This window comes from Neolamprologus brichardi, chromosome 5 (assembly GCF_056152115.1).
Source record: "Neolamprologus brichardi isolate AB-2024 chromosome 5, ASM5615211v1, whole genome shotgun sequence".
In the NCBI taxonomy this organism is placed as follows: Eukaryota; Metazoa; Chordata; class Actinopteri; order Cichliformes; family Cichlidae; genus Neolamprologus; species Neolamprologus brichardi.
This window is the reverse complement of record NC_142108.1, coordinates 1,464,088-1,491,327: the sequence shown is the minus strand read 5'-3', so window position 1 is coordinate 1,491,327 and position 27,240 is coordinate 1,464,088. Positions and strand designations below refer to the sequence as shown.

The following is a 27,240-nucleotide window of genomic DNA, read 5'->3' as shown; positions in this document are numbered from 1 at the left end:
TCTTTGTTTTTTGCCCAAACTTGAGAGAACAATTTAAAAAGAAGAAACATTACATATGTAGATTGCACAGCATTAGAATGAGTGCCATCCAGTGATAACTGGGAATTTAGTGTCATGTTTCGGATGGGTACAGGCAGGAGAAGGACCCAAACGTAAAACTCACGACAACAAAATAAACTCAAAAAGCTGCTTTATTGTAGAATGGCATGGGAAAACTAAACTGGGACATGGGTAAACTGAAACACAACCATGACAGAGACTACAACACTGACAAAGAGAAACACAGGGCTTAAATACACAGAGGGATAACGAGGGAATGAGACACAGAAGAAGAGCACAGCTGGGAGTAATCAGGCTGGACGAGACAAGGGAAGCAAAACTAGAAACACTCACATGAGACGTGGACCTTCAAAGTAAAACAGGAAACACACTGACTGAACTCTAAACATGCAAACTTAACAGCAACTGAGAAGACAGAACATAGGGACCAGAAACATGGTACAAAAAGGTCACAGTAGACACAACATTGAACACAGGGAAGCCGTATTACAAAGCCAAAGAACTAAACTTATGATAACCATAACTGAAATCTAGGGAAACAAGAAACAGCACAACAAAGGACTCAAAACATAATCCATAACATAAAAACACGAGATCTCTTCAAAATAAAACAGGAAACATGAGAGGCAGACATGACAACATAAAACACACAGACATGAAACACACGAAGGGCAAGGGAGACTTCACAGGGGTTGAAAACACAAGGGGGAGCTAATAAGCAAATGAACATAGGAAACCTAATAAGCTTAAACATACACTATAAACATCAAAAGAACTAAAACTCAAAACACTGGGTCATAAGACCCAGGATCGTGACATTTAGGGGGTTAAGACACCGATAGATTAATAAAGTTCTTATAATGAGGTTGTCTGGGGTGGTGGAAGGATAAAATTAAATTATAGGATAATAATGTGTTAGATTTATGACATACCTACCTACAATGCACCGTGATGGCCACCTCCCTACAAAAGTAACAGCAGGAATACAGCTGAGTTAATCGATTATTGGTTCATTTAGGTTTATAAAGTTTATAAAGATTGCTATTTTTTGCAGTTAGTGTCTGCCTAGCACACATGGACATCACCAAATGCTCCATTTCCTCCCCTGAGATGCTGAGCTAGGCGTTTACTGCAGCTGCCTTCATTTTCTGCTTGGTTGTGGGTCTCTTTGCATTCAATGTTTTCTTAAGTACCTGAAAAGCATGCTCTGTTGGGTTGAGAAAAGGGTTAGGGTTAGGCCACTGATTAATATCCAGATTATTTGCCCTGAAAACAATTTTGCTTTTGCAGAACACTTTGGCTCATTATCCATTTGGACTGTGAAGGAATTTGCAATTAATTTAGCAACATTTGGCTGAATCTGAGTGCACACCTGTACACCTCAACATTCAGCTTACTACTTATATCATCATCATAATCAAGAAACACCAGACCCATGCCATAACATTGCCTTCACCATGTTTGACAGATGATGTGGTATTGTTTAGAAGGGTTAAAGAAATCTGAGCTGGCAGCAATCACTTCAGAGTGTCGGGTCAGAACACTTGCAAATGTTCAGATGTGAGAGGAACAAACAGGCAGAGTCCAGGAATAAAGTTGTCATTCTTTGTATTTCCAATTGAGAATGTGCCCGCAGCTGGGCGTGAGTGTGTGTGTGGTTTCTGTAGACAAAGCATAATGATACAAATCAAATTACATAATAAAGATACAACTGAGGTGTACTCAAGTACAGTATATAACTAAATAAGCTGACATTATACTTCAGACTGGTTACATAAACTTAAAATCAGACATTATGCATTAACACACCGCATACAACTATGCACTGAAGGCAACTTTACATTGGGTTATCATCTGTTACACAGAGCACAGAATCAACAACACGATAACAACGAATCTCTCTGCTAGAAGCTAATTAGCGAACAAATCTGTTATGCTAGCGAACTGCCGCTTGTACATAACGTCACTTAAACAGAAGCAGAAACTGCTGGTAAGTCATCAAATACACTCATGGCTGAACACCAACATAACTGAGTGAAGTAAACATTAACTTACAGTCTTATGAACGCACACACTGTCCGTTGTTCGGCTGCCGTTTGTCTGAACTGAAGTTGCGGACATGCACACCGATGGTGCATTCAGGGGGCATAGGAAATCCCATACACAAACCTAACCCTTTTGTACAGGTATTCTTCAAGCTAAGGCCTATTTCTCTCCGTCTACAAACTTTTCTCTTCCAATTATTCTGGTAGAAGAGCCTCTGTTTGTTGTTTTTGAAGTATTAATGAGCTCAGCTGTACATTTCACTGCAACTCTTGGTTTTTAGCTGGAGCACTGAATGACTTTCACCTGAAGCTTCCCAGCTAGATGGTTTTCATGTAAGCAAAAGCAAAAACTTGTAATTTCCTGTTCTGCCACAAATTCTTACACATAAGAGAGACTTTTCATTTGAAGTTTTGCTGCTGTCCATCTGTTGCCAACTCACTGAGCTCGATCTCTGTGACACTTGGAGAGCCTGAGCACGGGGGCAAAATTATGCACGACACCCGTCCATCAGCAAGCTCACCTCCACATCATATTCTTGCACCCCCTGTTATCTTCCCTCCCTCCCTCTGTCTCACACACAGTCACCGTTGTCTTTTTCTGCAGATGTGGATGAGTGCGTGACCGGTGCCCACAGTTGCAAGCCCAGCCAGCGCTGTGTGAACACAGTGGGTTCATTTGTGTGCGAGCTGCAGGTCACTTGTCCTGCTGGTTACCAGCTGCGGAACAGTCTTTGCGAGGGTGAGTTCATTGATGCTGATGTGTTTCATTAAACCAATTTACCCAGCAGTCATTTCCAGAACCTCTGAAATAGCTGGTGGAAATGATGTCTTCTTCAATATAATATGCAGGATTTTTATTTTTTTATTTTCAGGATGATTTGGTTTTGTAAAAACAAAAGCAAGGACAGTGATATAAAAGCAAAATCACTTGACTCAGCTGTCTTAACTAATTATAGACCAATCTCAATCTTCTTTTTATGAACAAGATCATCTGCAGAGGAATTGGTTTATTTCACCGTTCAGAATTCATCATAGTGCAGAAACAGCACCAGTGAAGGCTACAAATGCTCTTCCCATGGTATCTGATCACTATGTATGTGATAACTATATTTTACTACAGAGATAAGACCTCTCTGTATTAAAGGTATTAAAGGTACGGCACTGCAGTGATTTGTATCATATCTGTTTAATAGACTCCAATTTGTTCATGTAAACGGGGAGTCTTCCTCTCACGCTAAGGTTAATCACAGAATTCCACAGGGTTCAATGTTGAGAGCAATATTTACATTATACATGCTTCCCTTAGGCAGTATTATTGGAAGGCATACATTTTCAGTGCCATTCAGATGACCTCTAATTTCCTGCTTCTAAATTCAGATAAAACTGAGATTGTTGTACTCAGCCACGCAATCAGGTGCCATCTTAAAGACCTCATAGTATCATATCACACCAATACAGCACTTTGCTCTCAGACTGCTGGTTTACTGCTGGTTCCTGGGGTATTTTAAAAGTAGATGGGCAGGGCCTGCAGCTTTCGGACCCCCCTTCTGTAGAATAAGTTCCTAGCTTGCATTTGGGAGTCAGACAAGATTAAGTTTACAGTAAAACTTTCCTTTGGAATAAAGTCTACAGTTAGAGCTGGCTCCGATGATCTGGAACCACCCCTTAGTTCTGCTGCAATAGGCCCAGGCTGCTGAGAGCTTGATGCACTCAGCATCTCTCATTTCTTTTCACTTAGCAGCTACACATCAAGAATACAACAATAAAGCAAGTGCTGTAGCCATTTACAAGCACGAACAACAAAAAGCAATGGAGTTTTACTAAAGAAAATGCTTTGTTTAAACTAACATCGGTGAGCCATATTTCTTATAGTTTAATGTAGTTATTGTGAAGCTGTAGAAATTTCAGCATCAGTGTCATATATTTAATAAAGGCTTGTGTACAGAGGCTGCCAGAAACTGCCTTGTGTATAGGGAGTCAGCTTCATTTAAACATTCAATTATGAGACACTAAAAATAAAAATTACACAAAGAGAAAGTTACAGGAATCTAATTACAGATGTGCAGAAAATAATTTTGACATTTTGAATATTAACGATACTCCATTTAAACATTTCATCGAACACATATTTGTGTGTGTCAAGGTATAGCTGCTGTCTTCATATTGTGAGATTACCTCTGGTGTAATTCCACATCTTGGCACTCACCTTTGGCTGGGGTTCGTGTTTGTGTTGGAGTGTGGGACTCACTGTTGCCACTTTTTTAGAAATTTTAAGAAGTCCAGAAACAAGAAGCAAGCAAGTCCAGCATGCTGGTTCAAACTGAGGCAGTATATCATTGATTCACACACAAGCCCTTCTGGTCCTATTGTTTGTCACCTCCTCCTCTCTACTGATCTTTTTAGCGGTATTACTGAAAACACATATTATTGGAAATCCTTTGGGGGTCATAAATCCATGAATACAAGACTGCAGTGTACTGTAGTGCATCATTATTAATGCAATAGGTGCTGCTGCTGTTGTACTGTCCTAGATTCTTGTTTCCTCACTTATTTAGATCAAATTAACACTAGTGATGTAGAAATATGCAAAAATCATTTTCACTGCAACATTCCTGCCATACTTTGTCAACTGCATCTTAAAGGAGACTAAATACATTCACTGAGCATTAGTCACATTGGTATGCAGCATATACTCACAGACAGTGTGCAAGCCTGCATCAACCAAAATAATTACAAGATATACACAAGACTGACGGTAGCGTTATGTTGTATTTTATGTATTCTATGTTGTGTATGTTGGACAACAGCCTGTCTAAACTGAATAATACCACACCCCTAATTTGGCTGTTGTTTTTATTGTCCTTCATTAGCTCGTATAGCGTTAGCTAGCTAGCTCTAAATTAACAATGCTCTATGGTTTTGGTGATGGTTATTTCATTAGCTAACGCAATAATTTGAAAATGGCCAGCTTATTTATTAGACTGTTTGGTAACAGATAATCAACCAAAGAGCAGCCTGTCTAAACTGAATAATACCACACCCCTAATTTGGCTGTTGTTTTTATTGTCCTTCATTAGCTCGTATAGCGTTAGCTAGCTAGCTCTAAATTAACAATGCTCTGTGGTTTTGGTGATGGTTATTTCATTAGCTAACACAATAATTTGAAAATGGCCAGCTTATTTATTAGACTGTTTGGATACCCAAACAGATAATCAACCAAAGAGCAGCCTGTCTAAACTGAATAATACCACACCCCTAATTTGGCTGTTGTTTTTATTGCCCTTCAGTAGCTCGTATAGCGTTAGCTAGCTAGCTCTAAATTAACAATGCTCTGTGGTTTTGGTGATGGTTATTTCATTAGCTAACGCAATAATTTGAAAATGGCCAGCTTATTTATTAGACTGTTTGGGTATCATATGATCCATGTCTTGCAAATGGTCTATGTCAGCATAATAGCGAGCGCTAACATAAGCCAGAATAAATACAGTTCTGGGTGGATTTAATCCCAACCGAACTGTCTCTCTGTGATTCAAGTGCTTGCATACCTTTAAAACTTTTGACCTTACCTACGTGTCAACTTAAAGGGTTGTTCTGGTATGTTAATAGGTAAATATTTCATATCAAGGATTTGTTCAAACAACATGACAACATCTTTGACCACTTTTAATACAAAAACAATTACCCAAAGTCACCTAATTTAGGCTCACTCAGCAAATCGTCATAAAGACAGGAAGTTCATATTTCCTTGGCCCAAACAGTAAAGTGTGGGTTTAAGCAGATACCAAGGTTCAATATGTTACAAGATAATCAACCAAAGAGCAGGATTGGTGGTGCTGCACTTTGAAGCTCATGTGACTCGTATCACAGAGGACTAATCAATAAGCATAACATGAAGGTAGTATCTAGTCAACCATCCAGCAGGCAAAAAAAGTAATTAGTTATATGAAAGCAGTGACAGAATGTTGGAAGAGTATCCTTCTGATATTAACAACAGAGAAACGTCAAATTAAGACCTGCTCAGAGGATAAAATGAACTACTTGTGGCATGAAAAAAAGAAAAAACTCTCATATTGCTCATGAGATTCAATAACTGTCATTTAAGTTCTGTTCAACTTCTGTTAATTGCAGAGTCGAATCAAGCGATGTTTTCATTGAATTCTTCCCTCCAGTTAAACACTGACAGAGTCAAAGTGTGTAGATGTTCTGTGCTTGAGTCACAGTGCCCCCTGCTGTACTGCTAACAGCCGGAGAGCTTGAGCTAAATTTACAGAGCCTCTTGTAACAGAATAATGCATTGAGAGATTGCTTTGTGCAGATAAACTAATGCAAATCTATTCCTTCTTTACAGACACTGATGAGTGCACGACGAGAACTCATAACTGTGGCATGGGCTTTGTGTGTGAGAATACAGTGGGCTCTTTCCTGTGTAATCCCAAACAGAAGTGCATCAGTGGTTTCACACAGGACTCTCATGGCAACTGTATTGGTAAGAGACTGTCCATACTCTCCAGGCTGGGTAGCATTACATCCTAACAGGGACCAGTAAACAGCTGATAGAGTTGGTCCTATTCTTTGTAAGGACAAATCTTAAGCAAAATGAGCCTCTTTAGCAGAGCCATCCATCAAACTTACTCTGCATTGTGCCTGTGCCTGTGTGTTTTTCCATGCTGCAGTACTACTCTTGATATTTAACCGTCTTTTAACCAGGCTTTAACTATCTTGATATTTCTTAAGAGTTTCAAACTAAAAGATTTTAAATCAAGTGTCTTTTCTTCATTTTTGCATTACAGTTATTGTGTTATGTAAAGCTTTCTGAGTCTTCCAAATAGGTGAAAGGGGGGTTAAAAGGGAGCAAGTGTTAACCAAAGTAAGAACATACACCTAACCTCCGATGGCATTGCTGGTGACCAGAGATGGGCACTGTACTGTACTGTAATCCGATTACTTTTTTAAAGTAACGAGTAAAGTAAGGGATTACTATTGCAAAAACGGTAATTAGATTACCTAACGTCTTCAAGTAACTTAAAGAAGTCCAGACGCTTTTCTTTGCAAGCTCCTTTTGACTACGATGACCTGGATGACTGAGAACCTTCACAGACATAATTAGATTACCGTTACTTTCCCGTAGGAACGCTGCGTTACTGCGTTACTAAAACAGTGATTTTTTTGCGAGAATGTCTCATGACAGTGACGTAAGCAAGTGCGACGTTCGTGACAACAGCTGTGTGCAGATCAACAATGGATCATATATCGAGTGCAGAGAGAGTATGAGCGTGCAGCGTTTAAAGCGTGGAAGTACTGACCTTACTTTGAGTTTGATTCCAAAAAAAAGGGACAAAAACATTAGTCCTGGAATGTGCAGAAAATAGGTTTAAATGTTAAACTAATTTCTTCCAGTCAGAGAATGGTGCATATAATTAAATTTTTACTTGATGCATAAAGTTAAAATATTAAAACTAATAAAACAAGTTTTAAAAAGAGACTTTTCCATTTGATTACATTTTGTATGATGATTATGCAGAAAAAGTAGAATTGGGCTGAAGATCTATCGCTTTATCACCTATTCAGGTTGTAAATCGTGTTTTTAAAAAGTAACTAAGTAATTAATTACTTTTGAAAATAAGTAATCAGTAAAGTAACGGGATTACTTTTTTGGGGAAGTAATCAGTAATTAGTTACTGATTACTTTTTTCAAGTAACTTGACCAACACTGCTGGTGACTGATATCAAGAGATTGCTAACATGGGTCTTTTGGGGCAGTGATTACGCACAACAATACGTTTGATCAGTCTATGTATAGTAAAGTCATCTTTCTGACACAGTTTACACACATGATAAGACACAGTGGTCCATGAGTGGTAAAAGCTCTTACCTTTGCCGAGCACTTTATGCAATTAGCTCACTTCTGTATCTGTTTGGTAGGAAGGCTACCCAAAAACTGGATTTGCATTTACTTCTTAATTCTTGATTCTTGTGAGAGTAATGTAACAGAAGTGACATATTCTGGAGTTAGCATTAGGGTTGGTGAAAGTGCTGATGATGACTTAGCCCTCAGAGCATTAAGCTGAGCTCACCACTGGATTCAGGAATTTATCATAGCAAGATGTCACGCTGTATCTGTGAAAAAGTATTTGACAGCACTTCAGATTTTCTCTTGTTCCTGAGCTCACTTCAACACAAATCACTGTACTAACACAAAGATTAAACAAAATGTAATCCAATTTTCTTTAGATTACTTGCACTTTTCTCAGTACCGTGCAGGGCAACATCACTGCAAAATGAGCGAAACATAATATTCACCTCTGGGTGCTCCTGATGTCATAAAACTGCCCCGTGTAGCTCAGCTGGTCTACAGCCAAAGCAGAGCAAGTAATCATCAGTGGTAATGTCTCCCTGCAGATGACTGCACATACATCACAGATCTGTCACTGAGGGTGGGAGGATTTTCTCTGTATGTATTATTGTGGGGTCTACCTTACGATATATAAAGCACCTTGAGAAGACTGTTGGTGTGATTTGGTGCTGTATAAATAAAATAGAGTTGACGTAATCTTAAGCCTATCAGGGTTGATCCTAAACTGCAGGAATGTCTTAAAGACATAAAGACTTGGATGGCCACTAACTTTCTGCTTCTTAACTCAGATAAAACTGAGGTCATTGTACTCGGCGCTGAAAAGCTTAGAAATATGGTATCTAACCAGATTCTTACTCTGGATGGCATTACCTTGGCCTCCAGTAACACTGTGAGGAACCTTGGAGTCATTTTTGACCAGGATATGTCCTTCAACGCACATATTAAACAAATATGTAAGACTGCGTTCTTCCATTTGCGCAACATCTCTAAAATTAGAAATATCCTGTCTCAGAGTGACGCTGAAAAACTAGTTCATGCATTTATTACTTCCGGGCTGGACTACTGCAATTCATTATTATCAGGATGTCCAAAAAACTCACTGAAAAGCCTTCAGCTAATCCAAAATGCTGCAGCAAGAGTACTGACAGGGACTAGAAAGAGAGAGCATATTTCTCCTGTTTTGGCTTCCCTTCATTGGCTTCCTGTTAAATCCAGAATTGAATTCAAAATCCTGCTCCTCACATACAAGGTCTTAAATAATCAGGCCCCATCTTATCTTAATGACCTTGTAGTACCATATCACCCTATTAGAGCACTTCGCTCCCGCTCTGCAGGCCTACTTGTTGTTCCTAGAGTATTTAAAAGTAGAATGGGAGGGAGAGCCTTCAGTTTTCAGGCCCCTCTTCTGTGGAACCAGCTTCCAGTTTGGATTCAGGAGACAGACACTATCTCTACTTTTAAGATTAGGCTTCAAACTTTCCTTTTTGCTAAAGCATATAGTTAGGGCTGGACCAGGTGACCCTGAATCCTCCCTTAGTTATGCTGCAATAGATGTAGGCTGCCGGGGGATTCCCATGATGCATTGAGTTTTTCCTTTCCAGTCACCTTTCTCACTCACTATGTGTTAATAGACCTCTCTGCATTGAATCATATCTGTTATTAATCTCTGTCTCTCTTCCACAGCATGTCTTTTATCCTGTCTTCCTTCTCTCACCCCAACCGGTCACAGCAGATGGCCCCGCCCCTCCCTGAGCCTGGTTCTGCCGGAGGTTTCTTCCTGTTAAAAGGGAGTTTTTCCTTCCCACTGTCGCCAAAGTGCTTGCTCATAGGGGGTCATATGATTGTTGGGCTTTTCTCTGTATCTATGAAGCGCCTTGAGGCGACATTTGTTGTGATTTGGCGCTATATAAATAAAATTGAATTGAATTGAATTGAATCCTCCGCGCAGTCACAGCTTCATTCTTGATCTTTTTGACTCTGCAGATATAAACGAGTGCAGCAGCCTGACTGAGCCCTGCAGTTCAGGCTTTAACTGTATCAATACTGTTGGCTCCTACACGTGCCAGAAGAAGATTGTGATGTGTAGCCATGGTTACCACGCCAGCCCTGATGGAGCCAAGTGTGTTGGTGAGGTTTAGCACAACATGCAGCACTCACACAGGAGGATGGTGTTGTGGAAAGGTGTGAATGAAAGCACTGACGGCCCTGTTGTTGACCAAGACACAGGTTCAATCGATTAGATACAACCAGAAAAAATGCAAGAGTGAATATTATTTATGATCACTTCTATTCTTTCAGTTAAAGGTCATCGTACAGTTGTGGCACAAGAGTCTTTCTAAAAGACCGTGCATCGATGTTCTCACTCAGTTGCTGCTTTGGTACTCAAAACTGCTCAAAAAGACAGACTTCAAATGAGAACAACTAAATCTTGTTCAGCTTACATGCAGTTCTTAAATGGTGTCAAATTATGCTTCATTTATCTCCAAAAGTTGATTCTGTTCATCTGGACGTAGCGTTTTGTGGGAGAAACGTTTCGTCACTCATCCAGGTGACTTCTTCAGTCTCAGCTGACTGCAGGTTTCAATCTTATAAACAGCACATTTGCATAATGACTGAAACCAGCCCACTGAAGGAACAATGGGCTGGGAGGTCAGTTCCTTAATCATAATTATGCAAATTCTCATGACCATTGATCAAAACTCACTGATCAATGGCCATGAGTACCGTTCACAGAGAGTTGGGGAATGGCTGCAATCACAGCATTGTAAGATGGCTAAAGATGTACCCTCAGGCCCCCTCCCCGATTCAGAGATGGTCTTTCCCTTTTCACGTTAATGGCCTCCTTGACTCTGCGCTCAAACCAGCGTTCTTCCCTGTCCAGGATGTTACATCCTCATCATTGAAGAGTGTCCACTGGCCTGTAGGTGTAAACAGACTGCAGAGTCCTGGCCTAACGAGGTGGCTCTTCTGTGTTGTGCCATCCGCTTCGCCAGAGGTTGTTTGGTTTCCCCGATGTATAAATCCTGGCAATCCTCCTGCACTTAACAGCGTACACTATGTTACTCTGTTTGTGTCGGGGGACCCGATCCTTGGGGTGGACCAATTTTTGGCGCAGCGTGTTTTGGGGTTTAAAAGCCACAGAGACCCGGTGTTTCAAAAAAATGCGTCTCAACTGTTCCGATACTCCTGACACATATGCTTCATTTAATTGTATTCTTATAAACGACAATGCAAGTACTGAGTGATTTGTTTGATCAAGATGTCGATGAGCAAGAGGAAATGTCGCCGCCAAGAGTGCATTTCCTGACCAGGGTCACAAAGAGGTTGCTGTATCAGAAAAGTCCTTGTGACTTTACTTTGGTCGCAGGCAGATTGCCGTCGTTGCCTGTGCTGTATGTTGAAGACGCCGACTTGTCTGCAAACATTTACTCTACCATAGTAGTGATTCTGTATTGAATAGATCCAGTTTTAGCTCCCATCCCACTGGCCTGCCGTTGTCCCTGCCATTTAAAATCTTGCTTCCTACTCATTCATTTTTCTATCTTCACACCACTCCCCCATATTTTTAAAAGTATTACACACAAATAAGGAAATTGACTAATTAAGCTTTATTGTGCCCATTGTCTGAAACACTCACTGGTTCCCTAAACTAACCCTAAGTGGTCTGTAATTGTTGTTTTTAATAAATTGTTCTCCCAAGAAAATATTTATTCTGATACACACCAACAATTATTTTCCAAAATAATTTAAAAATAAAAATCATTTTAAAAACATAAATAACAAAATAATAATACGCAGAGAGTGAGAACATTGATGCCTGGTCTTTTTGTACTGTCGGGCCCTGTAACAAGCCTTAGCTGTGTTTAAGTTATACCCTCTCGGCTGCTCAGTGGGTCACTGTTGAAGCGCTTCATCTTTCTTTCTGCGTAGACACTGACGAGTGTCAGATGGGGACGCACCGCTGTGGAGTGGGCCAGATCTGTCACAACCTCCCCGGCAGCTACCGCTGTGACTGCCAGACAGGCTACCAGTATAACGCCTTACGCAAAGCCTGCACTGGTACGTATCACTGTGTGACGTCTGCAAAGTGAAGATGTTCAGACTGAAGGTTCACTTTATCGAGCACTTTATGAAGCCAGAGAAGCTACGGGTGCAGACGTCCGCTCACTGAATCACAGTTTTTCTCTTATGATGTCAGATTTGACCAAATTGGGTTGGATAACACTTTCTACACTTTCAGCCTATCATTTGTAAAAAATACTTATTATTTGTGGATTTCAATTCTTGGACGAAACATAAAGCATATTTATTCCTGATATTCTCATAATTCTCATAATTATTAATTGTCAGCAGATTACACATGCAACCGTCCAGTCTCCAGGCAGATGTCAGCAAGCAGGCTTAAATGGTCTAAAGAGTACGAAAGCAGAACTTTTACACACTGTAATTTTACGAGAGCTGTGTATAAGCAAATCTCAATGAACTGAAGCAACGTCATAAAAAAGAATATGAGAGACTAATAAAGTGATGTAGAAAATGATTACTTGAAGTTATTGTTGTTAAAGATGGTTCTACAAGGTCCTGAATCATGTGATGTACTTAGTTTTTTACTCACCGTTTCTGCATTTTGCTCCATTTTTTGTTAAATAAATAATGACACGGTAAAATGAACGGGATTTTAAACTACATAACTGAAATTGAATTGATCTGAATTTAACTGAACAAATTGTGAAGAATTAGCCAATAATATTTAACATTGAGTGTTTATTTTAAGAAAGTCATTGTTACGACCCCGGACGAGCCCCCAAATCATGTTACGACCCGGCTCGAGATGACCGTAACAAGAGCGGGGTGTCCCGTGACTTCCCACGCCCAAACAGACACAGCCACAGCATCGGACTTTTAACAATAATTTATTGACAGCAATGGCACTCACGGTAGTGGGAGTGTATGATTTCGGGGTGAGCTAAGGCCAACACAACAAACAAAACTCAACCTAGGCTTCGGTTCTCCTCTGACCTGTTTACGGAAAAGAAAAGAAAGGAATAACACAGTCTGACCTCCCTGGTCTAAAAACACAGGAGAAAAGAAGGCTTCCCGAAATAATCGGCATCTCACCCCTACTTGCTCCGCACTTCACACACATGCCCGACCATTTAACCAAATAGCTATTGCTACGGCTGCTCCGTCTGGACCTGAGGCAAGTGCACGGGAAGTCTGCCACACCCCCCGCACCGCAGCTGTTCGGTCGCCCTTTTATAGTTCACGTCCACAGCAGGAACCAGTTACATCAGGCCGTTCCTTAGGTCCACCAATCACAGCCGAGCCCCTGCACAGGTGAATTTGCATACACACATTAAGAAACAGATAACCCACCAACACAGGCACGTAACAGTCATATTTAACTGGGTTTTATTTTTCAGGAAATTGGAGCGTATGCTGTAGTTACTTCAATGTTGACCTAATATGTTATTTTTTTAGTTTTTGTTGTCGTGTATTACAATTGTGTGTATTCCCATTCATCAAAAGTCCCACGCAATAGGTGTTTGGACAAACCTTAAGCTTCTGAGAGGCAGCCAATCAGAAGAAAGCTGGCTTAAAAGAGGGATGGCCTTCAAGGGAAGCTCATCGAGTATGTGTGTTGAGTCCTTGGTGGGCCTCAAGGCTATCTGCTGCCTAATAGCTCCTGTTTTTGTACTGACAGATGTAAATGAGTGCTGGCGCTATTCTGGCAGGCTGTGCGCCCAGAAGTGTGAAAACACTCCAGGCTCCTACCGCTGCTCATGCACAGCCGGCTTCTCCCTCGCATTCGACGGCAAGAACTGCGAAGGTAAGCTAGACAGTTTGTTCCTCTGACATATTGAAAATTTAAATGCCACCTCGTTTAGACAGACCGTCTTATTTTTCATGAAGAACTTAAATCACAGAGGCGAGCCTCCAGGGACAACATCAGCATCAAAAGGCAAAAGCAGTCTTTGCACAGACTTTGGAGATTAAGTATATTGATGAGAAACTGTTTATGTCTCCTTAGTAAGTCACTGTTATCAATAAAGACTATTTTCTGTTGGCATTTAATTTAGTCTCCATCTCTGGGATAAGAGTAATAATAATAGTTTCCTGGTTCAGGTGCTGTCAGTCGTCAGTGCTGGAGATGTGACTGCTTCAGAGAGCAAAGCCGATCATGAGTCACGTTATGTCCAGCTTGTCACAGACGTGACTGAAGGAACTTAATCCAGATGTAAATGTTTCTGTTCCAGAGGTGAAGCTTAGCGTTCATCGAGGTTCATGAGATAAACGCTTGTCTGAAGGATATCATTGGGTTTTGATTATCGCTTTTAAGATGGATTTTTTTCATGTTACTTGTCTTGAACAAAGTGTCTTGGATAAATGACTGGAGCAGGTGTTTGGGGAGGCAGCAACATTACAACATATACATACAAATATTTGTTTTTCTATCTAACTCCTAACATACAGCTTGCATAAATATTTACACGTTTATGTCTAATTTTATGATTGTATTTTTCTGTTTCTGTGCTCAGATACAAATGAGTGTGACCAAAGCCCTTGTAGCCAGGAGTGTGCCAACATCTATGGCTCATATCAGTGCTATTGTCGCCCAGGCTACTACCTGAAAGATGATGGGCACACCTGTGAAGGTATTTTCTTCCAAGGTTGCCAGTGTGGTAGAAACACTTCAGAGAGATCGATGGAGACTGCATACTGCTCTATTCCTACAGTTTATGTGATTTACAGTCAACACATTTAGACACATCTAATCAGATACATGTGTGAAATTTAACAAATAGTTACCCACAAACACTTGTGATTTACTCAGTCAGAGAGTTGTGAACCTCAGCTGCATTTACTGAAGTGTTTCTATTATCCAAAACCATACACAGACTGCACTTACATATATAATACACTATAGCTGCATTATAGTGGTTTACGCAGTTGCTGGTTCAGGAAAGCGAACAACAGAAAAACATGCTTCAAATGATGAATACATAGACCACCTTTAAAATTAGATTGTCGTTCTCTTGCTGTAAGTTTCACAGTAGAGAAATCGGATGAGTGATGTATGAAATTAGACGGGACAATCAATACCAAAATAACCTACCCAGGAACGGTTTTCTATAAAACAGAGGTAAATGTGCTGGTATAAAGCTGATGTTCCAGCTCCGGAGAACTTCTCCTGATGCCAAGTTGTAGTTGATGTTCCACATAAGATATAGGGGTGGGTTTTTATAATCGATTTATCGATTAAAATCGATTCTGGCTTGGATTACGTAAAATCGATTCATTAAAATCCTGAATCGATTTTTTAATATAAATTTATTTTGCCCGAAATGCCAGAATCTCAGGTGAAACCTCACAAAATTTCAACAACCACCAAACAGCTAAGACAGTAAATGAGAACACGGATTCTGCACAAAGACAAAACCCGCGGATCAGAATCAGTTAGATGTCGCCTTTCTCACGATCGGGGCTGAAAGCCGACAGCTCGCTGATTCTGATCTGTTGGCAGGTCCGTGCTTTGTGTTCCCTTTTTACGCTGATTCTAAAGCTGTTAGTTTGATGTCTCTCCAAACATTATTGACCGAACCAGCAGCAAAAGAAGATCCAAACTATGCTTCACATACTCTGTACTGTTTTCTGCATTATTCGCTTGCTTGTTACGCACAAGTCGACCGTTGTTTTTTTTTTTCGTTTTATATACTTCCGAAAACAAAACCTAATTTCTGCCGTTCAATACTGAACAAATTTAAACTTTCTAAAATTATGCAAAATGCAAAACGCTTAGCCGTGTCTCTAATAAAATCGCTGTAACTTCAGAGGTAATGTTCATGTGTTGATTAATGGGTTTCTTTTGTTTTTGATGTACTGCAGAATATTTGTATAAAATCCAGGCCAGGAAAATCGCCTTCATGTTTTTCTGTGTTTTATCTTCAGCTACTTTGACACAAAGGCCTCTGCTGTGATGCTCACACCTTTGGTAAAGTCTTGCGTGTGTCAGCTTCCTTTTTATAGATACAAAAATATGTAAATGCACTGATCTGAATTATAATATTTCTGGCTGTAAAAAAATTTCCCAGATTCAAATCGAAGTGAATCGAATCGAATTAAATCGAATCGTGGATCGAATCGATTCGGGACCTTGTGAATCGGAATTGAATCGATTCTAGAAATCAGTGACGAAACCCAGCCCTAATAAGATACACACACAATGCTCGAGATAAAGCTGAAAAGCCCGACTGCTTTTGAACCTTTCTTTCCTCACAGTTTAATCGCAGTGACGAGATGTGCGTGTGTGTGTTTTAAACAGATATTGACGAGTGCTCCCAGAGCATCGGGAACCTCTGTGCCTTCCAGTGTGTTAACACTGCAGGCAGCTATCAGTGTGCCTGTCCACCTCATGGATATGTCATGGCTGCCAACGGACGCACCTGCAAAGGTGAGGCTGATATATACAGTAATTGTCTTCTTGGACTTGATGCAGGTTACATTTTTGTACTGTTTGACTGGAGCATTGAAAACCTTTCTGTCAGTGCTGTTATATGCATGTAGTAACTATTACATTAATAGAAATGCAGTGGGTACACGTAGTGTGACAGGCTGTTAAAGAATAGATTGAGCAAATTGCAGCATCCATCCATCCATTCTCTTCTACTTACCCACAGTGCGAGAGCTAGGGTACACCCTGGACAGGTCACCTGTCTGTTGCAGGGCTAACACATAGAAATTGCCAACCATTCACACCTATGAGTTTCCAATCAACTTAATCCCACTAACTGCATGTCTTTGGACTGTGGGAGGAAGCTGGAGTACCTGAAGAGAACCCACGCAAACACGGGGAGAACGTGCAAGCTCCAGAAAGGCCCGGCTAGTTGGTCAAACTCTTCTCAGTGCTAACCACCGCGCCACCGCGCTGCCCTACGCAAACAGCAGCACACTAAATCTGAATCTGGGAGAGAACATTTACTGCTCTACCTATGCATACCAATGGGTTTAATGAGTTTCTCCCTTTTCTACCTAATTTTCACTTAACTTATTAATCCTTAAATTCAAACTGCACTACTGTATAACTTTTTTTTAGCCCTTATTAACTGATATTGTTTGACATGTGTAACAATGGTTCAATTTGGTGTTAGACATTTATGGAAATTTGCTTTCTTGCCAAGTTAATGGAATTTTTGTTACTCTTGTGGAATTTTGACAGCAGACCAAACTCAAAGTTTTCCCACTTTATGATTACATACACAGTGCCAAGGGGCTGCAAATACAGGGATGCCTGTATTTGCATCCCAATCATCATCAATGACAGATAACAACACTGTTTTATGTCATAAACATGTTTAGTCTCTGCTGATCAGATGCATTTCTCACTGCATTGTTTTCATTGTGTAGAAAAACCAAATCTATTCTATGATTGGTTTTAGTCATTGTAGTCTAACATCAACATCACCGTGCTGCAACTGACTGAAGTTGACTGAGGTTGGGCTGTTGATGCAGATTTGCAACTGTGATCATTTTTGGTGGTAATGGGACTGGACGGGGTGCTCCAGCCTGCACTGGTACCAACACCCAGCCATGCGGCTGTTCCAGTAGGACACCCACACAGTTTCAGAGTAGTGCAGGTCATTCTGAACAATGAGTGTATCCAGACACGTTGCATTTAGACTGTCTGTCTCCTATTGAGGATTCTTGGACATGTTCATCAGAGGTAACCACAACCACTGACCACTGCACGGCACTGCATCATTCAGATTGGGTCACTAAAGCCTATCATATCAAAATGATGATGTTTATTAGATTTATTGTTGGCTCTTTTTCCAGATATTGATGAGTGCACAACTGGCACCCACAACTGCTCCACTGGGCAGACCTGCTACAACCTTCAGGGAGGCTTCAGGTGTCTCTCCTTTGATTGCCCTCAACACTACAAGAAAGTGTCAAACACGTGAGTCAAATTTATATTTTCTCCTCTGCTAAAGTTTTACGCTTTTAGCTCAGAGTCAGGTTTTTACTACATCAAAGTATTCAGAGGTTAAGGCTCATTAGAACATCTGGTATTATAAGTTTCCATATTTGAGCTGTCTTTGTAAACAGGTCCAATAAAATTAGCAGTCTCCAGCTGCATTGGCCTATATCTGTGTATACGGTTTCTGTCCAGATCCTCTCAGGCTGTGAAACGTTATACATCGATGTGCTTACAGCGCAGCGTTCTGCACAGAAGGGCCTTGTTAGCTGTGAGCTTGTTTAACTGAACATGATTCACATCCGCTGTGTGAAGAAGTCAGATGGCTTTGATCAGCTCGGTGCTTCCCAGAGCCGTCTCTGCAGCTCTCCCTGCTCTACGCTCCACTGAACAGCAACACCACACACACACACACACACACACACTCCCCTGTCGGCCCACAAGAGACATCTTATCAGTGTTACCTAGAGACACCTTATTACCCTCAGTGTGACATCTCTTGGCTCCCCATGGAGAGACATCTTTCATTCATGAGCAGACTTGGCAGTCACGGACAGACAGCTGAGATTAAAATGTGTCTTGGTCTTCCCGTATTAGGTTCCTAGGCGCTCTTGTCTTGATGTGAGTTGTGCAAATATTACGGTGCACTACAACGATAACTCCAGGCTGTAAATTCTGATGTGTGATGGATAAACAGTCACAGAGCTTCAGATTGCACTGTGGGAAAGACCCACAAACTCACTGGCATCCACAGTCTTCATCTATGTTATTATGGAATCCTTGCAGCAGGGGGCAGTGATGTGAAAGAGCAGTGCTGCTACATGCTACCTCTTTTCAATAGCACTCCAGTAGCAATGGAAAAATCACATGTGCTTTAAGAAGCAAATGATTTTGCATCACGCTGCAGCTCGGTTCAAAATGTTCAGGGAGTGTAGAGAGGGGAAAGGCACTGCAGCAAATGCAGAAGAAGAAAAATGCTGCAAAAGCTCTCACAAAACACCCCACACAACAAAGTGTTTTTGAGGTGATGGAACAGCTGCAGATGTGGCAAGCTGACAGCAAACAGCTCATAGCAAACATATATCTACAGTCATATATGAATCAGGTAGTTAAAGCACAGTGGGATCCCTCATATGGCTTGTGTCACTTTCCCAGGTGGTCCGTCACGTCCCCAAAAACATGGCAGTTGTCTTCTGTGACATTTGTTTTTTTTTCTACTTCCATTGTTTTCTTCAAATTTTGCTGTGTTTTATGTGCTTTTGTAGTATTTTTATATTTGCTGGTTTCTTACATTGAGTTTCACCTCTATGGGCCCCCACAGTCTTGAAAACCCAGAGGCTGCTGTAGCTTACTGACATGGTCTGTGTCCCAATTAAGAGACCGCACGCTTCAAGTACGCGCACTATGCGTACTACGTACGGTGCGTACTATAAATACGAGAAGTGAGAGGCTTGTGAAATGGGACGGTCTAGCCTTCGTCGCGCTGTTCAGGTTGCCTAGCAACCATGATAGCTACTAACCGCGCGAAACGTTTCATACAGCTTTGTGTGACAGAAATGAAGGAGAAAAATGTTTTGTTGGTCATTCATTTTTGTCATGACATCACTGTGATTAGTTGAGTATCTGAGGCTGAGACCACAGGACTGTAAAACATGATTCAAGGGCTTCATTTCTGTACTGAACAGAAAGATTAGTTAGTAAATAACAATTAGCTGATGTTGGTCACGAGACTAAAATCATCTCACTGTGGTAATGTAAATATAATATGGCCAATATTATAGTATTGTCAGATTATTATGATATATATATATATATATATATATATATATATATATATATATATATATATATATATATATACATACATACATATATATAAAACCAAGTTAATGCTGAAAGTACAAACATCACTAGTGTCACATAACTTTGCCGACATGTTGCCAACAGCAATGTTTTAATGTTCTTCGTTATTAAACATTCGCGCATAATTAAGTGACGTCATATTCAGTACTTACTTTTGACAGTTCACTTTTCGGCCGCTCCCTTCTGCCGTATTTTGCGGCAAAATTATCCACACCCACCGCCGCGCTATGAATTGTGGGATATATGGGACCACGAAGCGTGCACCGGACCACGCTTGATATTTGGGGAAATCGACGGCGCATTTGGAGTACGCATTTGAAGTACACTTCGAATTGGGACAGCCGTCGTCGCGTGGCGGTGACGTAATCGCACTTAAAATGCGTACTTCAAGCGTGCAGACCCTGAATTGGGACACAGCGATGGTCTGTGATGATAAACAAGAAGCCATCAGTAGAAATGGCATCTCTTCCCGTCTTATATCCCTTTTCCACCCTTGCACAGATGATGCGTTATCTAGAATCGGTTCTATAGGATCACTTCTATTTATTTGATGCCAGTTCACAAAAGCAATGTCAAGACATTTTGTGTGTTGAGTGTTCAGCGAGCAGCACAGTGTCCAAACATTGTTTTGCTTACGTCTTCTCACCATCTTCCCTGGCTCATTTTCAGACGCTGTGAGCGGATCAACTGTCCCGTCAGTTCCTTAGACTGTAAGAACTCTCCCTTGTGGATCACTCACTACCAGCTCACATATGAGACCAACATCATCATTCCAGCTCAGATCTTCCGAATTGGCCCTAACCCGGCCTACTCCGGAGATCATATTGTCATCAGCATCAGGAAGGGGAATGAAGAGGGATACTTCAGCACACGCAAGCTGAACAGCTTCACAGGCGCCGTCTACCTGCAGAGAAAGGTCCGCGAGCCCAAAGACTTCCTGATAGACGTGGAAATGAAGCTGGTGAGGCAAGGGACGTTGACTTCATTCTTGGCCAAGATTCACGTCTTCATAACAACCAGCACTATGTAAAGCCAAAGAGACAGACAGAGACTAGACATTTCATATGGTGCTAAACATTTGTGGCGTTTAGATTTTTGTAATGCCTCTAAAGGTTAAAGCATGATTTAGGAATCTTGTAGAATATTGCCAAAGATTGAATTATTCCTATCATGGCAGGCTCTCTGCTGTGTTTCCTTGAAAGTAATGTTTCCTGAAAAACCTTGTATTTCTACGTATGTATTTTTCAGCTTCACTCTAGCAAACATAATTTAGCTTTTATACACTCGCACTATTAGTGTCTGTTCAACTGCGTGTGTAGACGTTGGCTGGTCTCGGTTATTGGTTTATTCCCTCATTACCCTTTTGGTGATGTTTCGCACCTTCGGCTGGCTTTAAGATACAACTGTAAGATTGTGTTGTTTTTTCCTCTCACTTCACTGATATGTCAGCACAGGAGCTGAGAGATTTTCACATTACAGAGAGGGAGATGCTACAACGGCCAGGATGGTGATGTGGCTGTGGTGACATCACACGATGCGTAGTGGCCACTTTTCCATAGATAAGGTCCAAAACTGACAAAATGAATATATGAGAACAAATATTCTCAGAAGTCTAGGAAGCAGTATAAATCGTTCAATTTCAACCTTTATTTGTGTAGTTTAAAAAATAATCTTTCAATAGTTTTAGATTAAAAAAATCAAATAAAGGATATTTATTTTGGTATCGTATGCTTATTTCACTTGGTATTTTTTGTGATTTGGCATATTTCACATGTAAATGATAAATGTTAGTGACATATCCACAGAGCTGGGCAACACAAAGGGGAAATGGAGCGTTTCTCCAATTAAAAAAAAAGAAAGAAAAAAGTTTTTCTCCCATCTCATAAAATATACTAAAAGCAAAACTACGTAAATTAATGTAATCAGGGTTTTTTTTTCATTATTATTTTGCCCGTTTTGGACCTCCATAGCGTTGTGTATATTATTTATGAATATGTGATCTGATCAAATGAGTTCAAAACACACAAAAAAATAGTGATGATGTCATTCTAGCACTGACAGTATTATTATAGAGGAGGTTACATTTTATTGTTTCATGTTATACTCTTTAGTTTGTAACCAGATGCATCTTTTTTATTTGACTGTGTAATTATCTCAGGGTAAAAACCACATTCTCTTTTACACACGAGACAATTTCCTGTGTGGTGTGCAGGACTGACTCAGCCTCACACAGCATGTACATTTGTATCTGTAAACTGACTGATGATCAAACCGTTGTCAATAAAAGGGCACAGTGTCAGCGTGCGTTTGTCCACGTCAGTAACACCGTCACACGTCGGAGCGCTGGCTCCTCAGTCAACAGTGAACCCACATCCCCACCTACTGGTGTCAGAAGGTCCCACTATTAATACACTTATAAAGTCATTTAGATATTCTGAAGAAAAACAGCTGTGCCACACACATTGGGCACTTCTTATCTGAAATGTTTTTATCACCTCTTCCGCTGCTCCACAAGGAACATGTCGTCTGTGTTCCACCCTGTGGCATTCCCACCCGGAAAGTGTGCGCTCCAGCCTATTAATACATTCCAATAGATGACAGTTCAACTGGAAACTAGAGGGTGGGGTCACTGTAAATCAAACACCACAGTTTGGCTGATACTGAATAATAACACTGATATTTTAAGACTGCAGTTGCTGGGTGTGAAATCACCCAACATAGAATGTCAGAAGAGCTTTTTTTAATCCTAGAATAAATAAAGGATGATGGCGATCTTTTTTTTTAACATAATTCAATAAATAACAATAAAAACTAAACACAGTATATACATGTGTTGTATTTGCAGAAGGTACTGCAAATTCTACTCAAACATAAAAACCCTCTCTCTGATCTCTGAGTGTTTGTTTGCTTGTGTTGAATTTTGTCGGTACTATGTAGAAAGAATTCATAGGCTGTGAAAACAAAATGAAGAGGCCAAACATTTCCTCTGAATTTGAATCCAACTCAAAGTGACTTTATTTTCTATGAAGCAGAGGTGGGACCAAGTCATTCAATTCAATTCAATTCAATTTAATTTATATAGCGCCAAATCACAACAAAAGTCGCCTCAAGGCGCTTCATAGATACAGAGAAAAACCCAACAATCATATGACCCCCTATGAGCAAGCACTTTGGCGACAGTGGGAAGGAAAAACTCCCTTTTAACAGGAAGAAACCTCCGGCAGAGCAAGGCTCAGGGAGGGGCGGGGCCATCTGCTGCGACCGGTTGGGGTGAGAGAAGGAAGACAGGATAAAAGACATGCTGTGGAAGAGAGACAGAGGTTAATAACAGATATGATTCAATGCAGAGAGGTCTGTTAACACATAGTGAGTGAGAAAGGTGACTGGAAAGGAAAAACTCAATGCATCATGGGAATCCCCCGGCAGCCTACATCTATTGCAGCATAACTAAGGGAGGATTCAGGGTCACCTGGTCCAGCCCTAACTATATGCTTTAGCAAAAAGGAAAGTTTGAAGCCTAATCTTAAAAGTAGAGATTGTTTTGCAAGTCTCAAGTCTTTATCCTCAAGTCACAAGTCAAGTCTCAAGTAATGTCAGGCAAGTCAGAGTCGAGTCTCAAGTCACTGGTGTAAAAGTCCGAGTAAAGTCACAAGTCTGAAACTTTGAATTTCGAGTCCTTTCGAGTCTTTAAAAAACCAAAAAACGAAAAAAAAGAATGTTACAGTTATATGCTAACTGTAAATATTAGACCATGTGATTTTTAAATCTCTGTTTTTCTCAACACATGACGAAATAGTGAACTTAGAAAATATACACAAATTGTGAAATTGCACCTCTATAAAAATGCAGCTCAATTAAACTTAGCTCCAAGAATAATTTTCACCGACAGTTCTGAGATAAGCTGCATGTTATTCTTGGATGCGCTTGTTGGACTGCTGGCTAAGGGTAAATGTAAATTCAGTAAAATCATAATTCACGTCGGCAGTAATGACACCCGGTTACGCCAATCGGAGGTCACTAAAATCAATATTGAATCGGTGTGTAACTTTGCCAAAACAATGTCGGACTCTGTAGTTTTCTCTGGTCCCCTCCCCAATCAGACCAGGAGTGACATGTTTAGCCGCATGTTCTCCTTAAATTGCTGGCTGTCTGAGTGGTGTCCCAGAAATGATGTGGGCTTCATAGATAATTGGCAAACCTTCTGGAGGAAACCTGGTCTTGTTAGGAGAGATGGCATCCATCCCACTTTGGATGGAGCAGCTCTCATTTCTAGAAATATCGACAAATTTATTAAACCCCTCAAAACATGACTATCCAGAGTTGGGACCAGGAAGCAGAGTTGCAGTCTTACACGCCTCTCTGCAGCTTCTCTCCTCCTGCTACCCCCCCAAAAACCCATCTCCATAGAGACTGTGTCTGCTTCCAAAAAGACAAAAAACAAACTGAAAACCAGCAACAAACAACTTAAACATTTACAAAGAAAGAACAATACAGTATCCACATCTGAACCAAAGAGTAAAACAGTGAAATGTGGATTATTAAATATTAGGTCTCTCTCCTCCAAGTCTCTGTTAGTACATGACTTAATAATTGATCAACAAATTGATTTACTCTGCCTTACAGAAACCTGGTTGCAGCAGGATGATTATGTTAGTTTAAATGAATCAACACCCCCGAGTCATTCTAACTATCAGAAATCTCGAAGCACAGGTCGAGGGGGCGGTTTGGCAGCAATTTTTCACACCAGTCTATTAATTAATGAAAGACCAAGACAGACTTTTAATTCATTTGAAAGCCTGATGCTTAACATTGTCCACCCCAGCTGTGAAACTCAGAAACCAGTCTTACTTGTTATCATCTATCGTCCACCTGGGCCTTACACAGAGTTTCTGTCTGATTTCTCAGACTTTATATCTAATTTAGTTCTGAGCTCAGATAAAATAATTATTGTGGGTGATTTTAACATCCATGTTGATGCTAAAAATGACAGCCTCAACATGGCATTTAATCTGTTGTTAGACTCAATTGGTTTCTCTCAAAATGTAAAAGAACCCACCCACCACTTTAATCACACTCTAGATCTTGTTTTAACATATGGCATAGAAACTGAACATTTAACAGTGTTTCCTGAAAACCCTCTCCTGTCTGATCATTTCTTGATAACATTTACATTTACAATAATTGATTACGCAGCAGTGGAGAGTGGACTTTATCAAAGTAGATGTCTTTCTGAAAGCGCTGTAACTAAGTTTAAGAATATAATCCAGCCACTGTTATCATCGTCAATGCCCTGTACCAACACAGAGCAGAGCAGCTATCTGAACGCTACCCCAACAGAGGTCGATTATCTTGTTAATAATTTCACCTCCTCACTACGTACGACTCTGGATACTGTAGCTCCGGTGAAAACTAAGGTCTCTAATCAGAAGTACCTGACCCCGTGGTATAATTCTCAAACACGTACCCTAAAGCAGATGACTCGTAATCTGGAGAGGAAATGGCGTGTCACAAATTTAGAGGATCATCACTTAGCCTGGAGAAATAGTTTGTTGCTTTATAAGAAAGCCCTCCGCAAAGCCAGAACAGCTTACTACTCATCACTGATTGAAGAAAATAAGAACAACCCCAGGTTTCTCTTCAGCACTGTAGCCAGGCTGACAAAAAGTCAGAGCTCTTTTGAGCCAACCATCCCTTTAACGTTAACTAGTGATGACTTCATGAACTTCTTCACAAATAAAATTTTTATCATTAGAGAAAAAATTACCAATAATCATCCCACAGATGTAATATTATCTACAGCTACTCTTAGTACCATTGATGTTAAGTTAGACTCTTTTTCTCCAATTGATCTTTCTGAGTTAACTTCAATAATTACTTCCTCCAAACCATCAACGTGTCTTTTAGACCCCATTCCTACAAAACTGCTCAAAGAAGTCCTGCCATTGATTAATTCTTCGATCTTATATATGATCAACCTATCTCTAATAATCGGCTATGTACCACAGGCCTTCAAGGTGGCTGCAGTTAAACCTTTACTCAAAAAGCCATCTCTAGACCCAGCAGTCTTAGCTAATTATAGGCCAATCTCCAACCTTCCTTTCATATCAAAAATCCTTGAAAGAGTAGTTGTCAAACAGCTAACAGATCATCTGCAGAGGAATGGTTTATTTGAAGAGTTTCAGTCAGGTTTCAGAGTTCATCACAGCACAGAAACAGCTTTAGTGAAGGTTACAAATGATCTTCTTATGGCCTCTGACAGTGGACTCATCTCTGTGCTTGTCCTTCTTGACCTTAGTGCAGCATTCGATACTGTTGACCATAATATCCTGTTAGAACGATTAGAACATGCTGTAGGTATTACAGGTATTGCACTGCAGTGGTTTGTATCATATCTATCTAATAGACTCCAATTTGTGCATGTAAATGGAGAGTCCTCTTCACACACTGAGGTTAATTATGGAGTTCCACAGGGTTCAGTGCTAGGACCAATTCTGTTTACATTATACATGCTTCCCCTAGGCAGCATCATTAGAAGACATAGCATACATTTTCACTGCTATGCAGATGACACCCAGCTCTATCTGTCCATAAAGCCAGATAACACACACCAATTAGTTAAACTGCAGGAATGTCTTAAAGACATAAAGACTTGGATGGCCACTAACTTTCTGCTTCTTAACTCAGATAAAACTGAGGTCATTGTACTCGGCGCTGAAAAGCTTAGAAATATGGTATCTAACCAGATTCTTACTCTGGATGGCATTACCTTGGCCTCCAGTAACACTGTGAGGAACCTTGGAGTCATTTTTGACCAGGATATGTCCTTCAACGCACATATTAAACAAATATGTAAGACTGCGTTCTTCCATTTGCGCAACATCTCTAAAATTAGAAATATCCTGTCTCAGAGTGATGCTGAAAAACTAGTTCATGCATTTATTACTTCCAGGCTGGACTACTGCAATTCATTATTATCAGGATGTCCAAAAAACTCACTGAAAAGCCTTCAGTTAATCCAAAATGCTGCAGCAAGAGTACTGACAGGGACTAGAAAGAGAGAGCATATTTCTCCTGTTTTGGCTTCCCTTAATTGGCTTCCTGTTAAATCCAGAATTGAATTCAAAATCCTGCTCCTCACATACAAGGTCTTAAATAATCAGGCCCCATCTTATCTTAATGACCTTGTAGTACCATATTACCCTATTAGAGCACTTCGCTCCCACTCTGCAGGCCTACTTGTTGTTCCTAGAGTATTTAAAAGTAGAATGGGAGGGAGAGCCTTCAGTTTTCAGGCCCCTCTTCTGTGGAACCAGCTTCCAGTTTGGATTCGGGAGACAGACACTATCTCTACTTTTAAGATTAGGCTTCAAACTTTCCTTTTTGCTAAAGCATATAGTTAGGGCTGGACCAGGTGACCCTGAATCCTCCCTTAGTTATGCTGC

General features: G+C 40.5%; 1 protein-coding gene across 3 annotated transcripts in view; it reads left to right on the top strand.

Moving 5' to 3' along the window:
- Positions 1–22,097, top strand: part of fbln2 (fibulin 2) — an 80,003-nt gene extending 57,906 nt beyond the window's left edge. For all 3 annotated transcript variants that reach the window (XM_087840475.1, XM_087840476.1, XM_087840474.1), the window contains 9 exons: positions 2,710–2,844; positions 6,454–6,591; positions 9,943–10,086; positions 11,890–12,018; positions 13,664–13,789; positions 14,499–14,615; positions 16,283–16,411; positions 17,794–17,917; positions 20,468–22,097. In XM_087840475.1, the coding sequence (XP_087696601.1) occupies positions 2,710–2,844; positions 6,454–6,591; positions 9,943–10,086; positions 11,890–12,018; positions 13,664–13,789; positions 14,499–14,615; positions 16,283–16,411; positions 17,794–17,917; positions 20,468–20,828 (1,403 nt within the window). In that variant the 3' untranslated portion in view covers positions 20,829–22,097. The remainder of the gene's footprint in view (positions 1–2,709; positions 2,845–6,453; positions 6,592–9,942; positions 10,087–11,889; positions 12,019–13,663; positions 13,790–14,498; positions 14,616–16,282; positions 16,412–17,793; positions 17,918–20,467) is intronic.
- Positions 22,098–27,240: the final 5,143 nt, after the last annotated feature.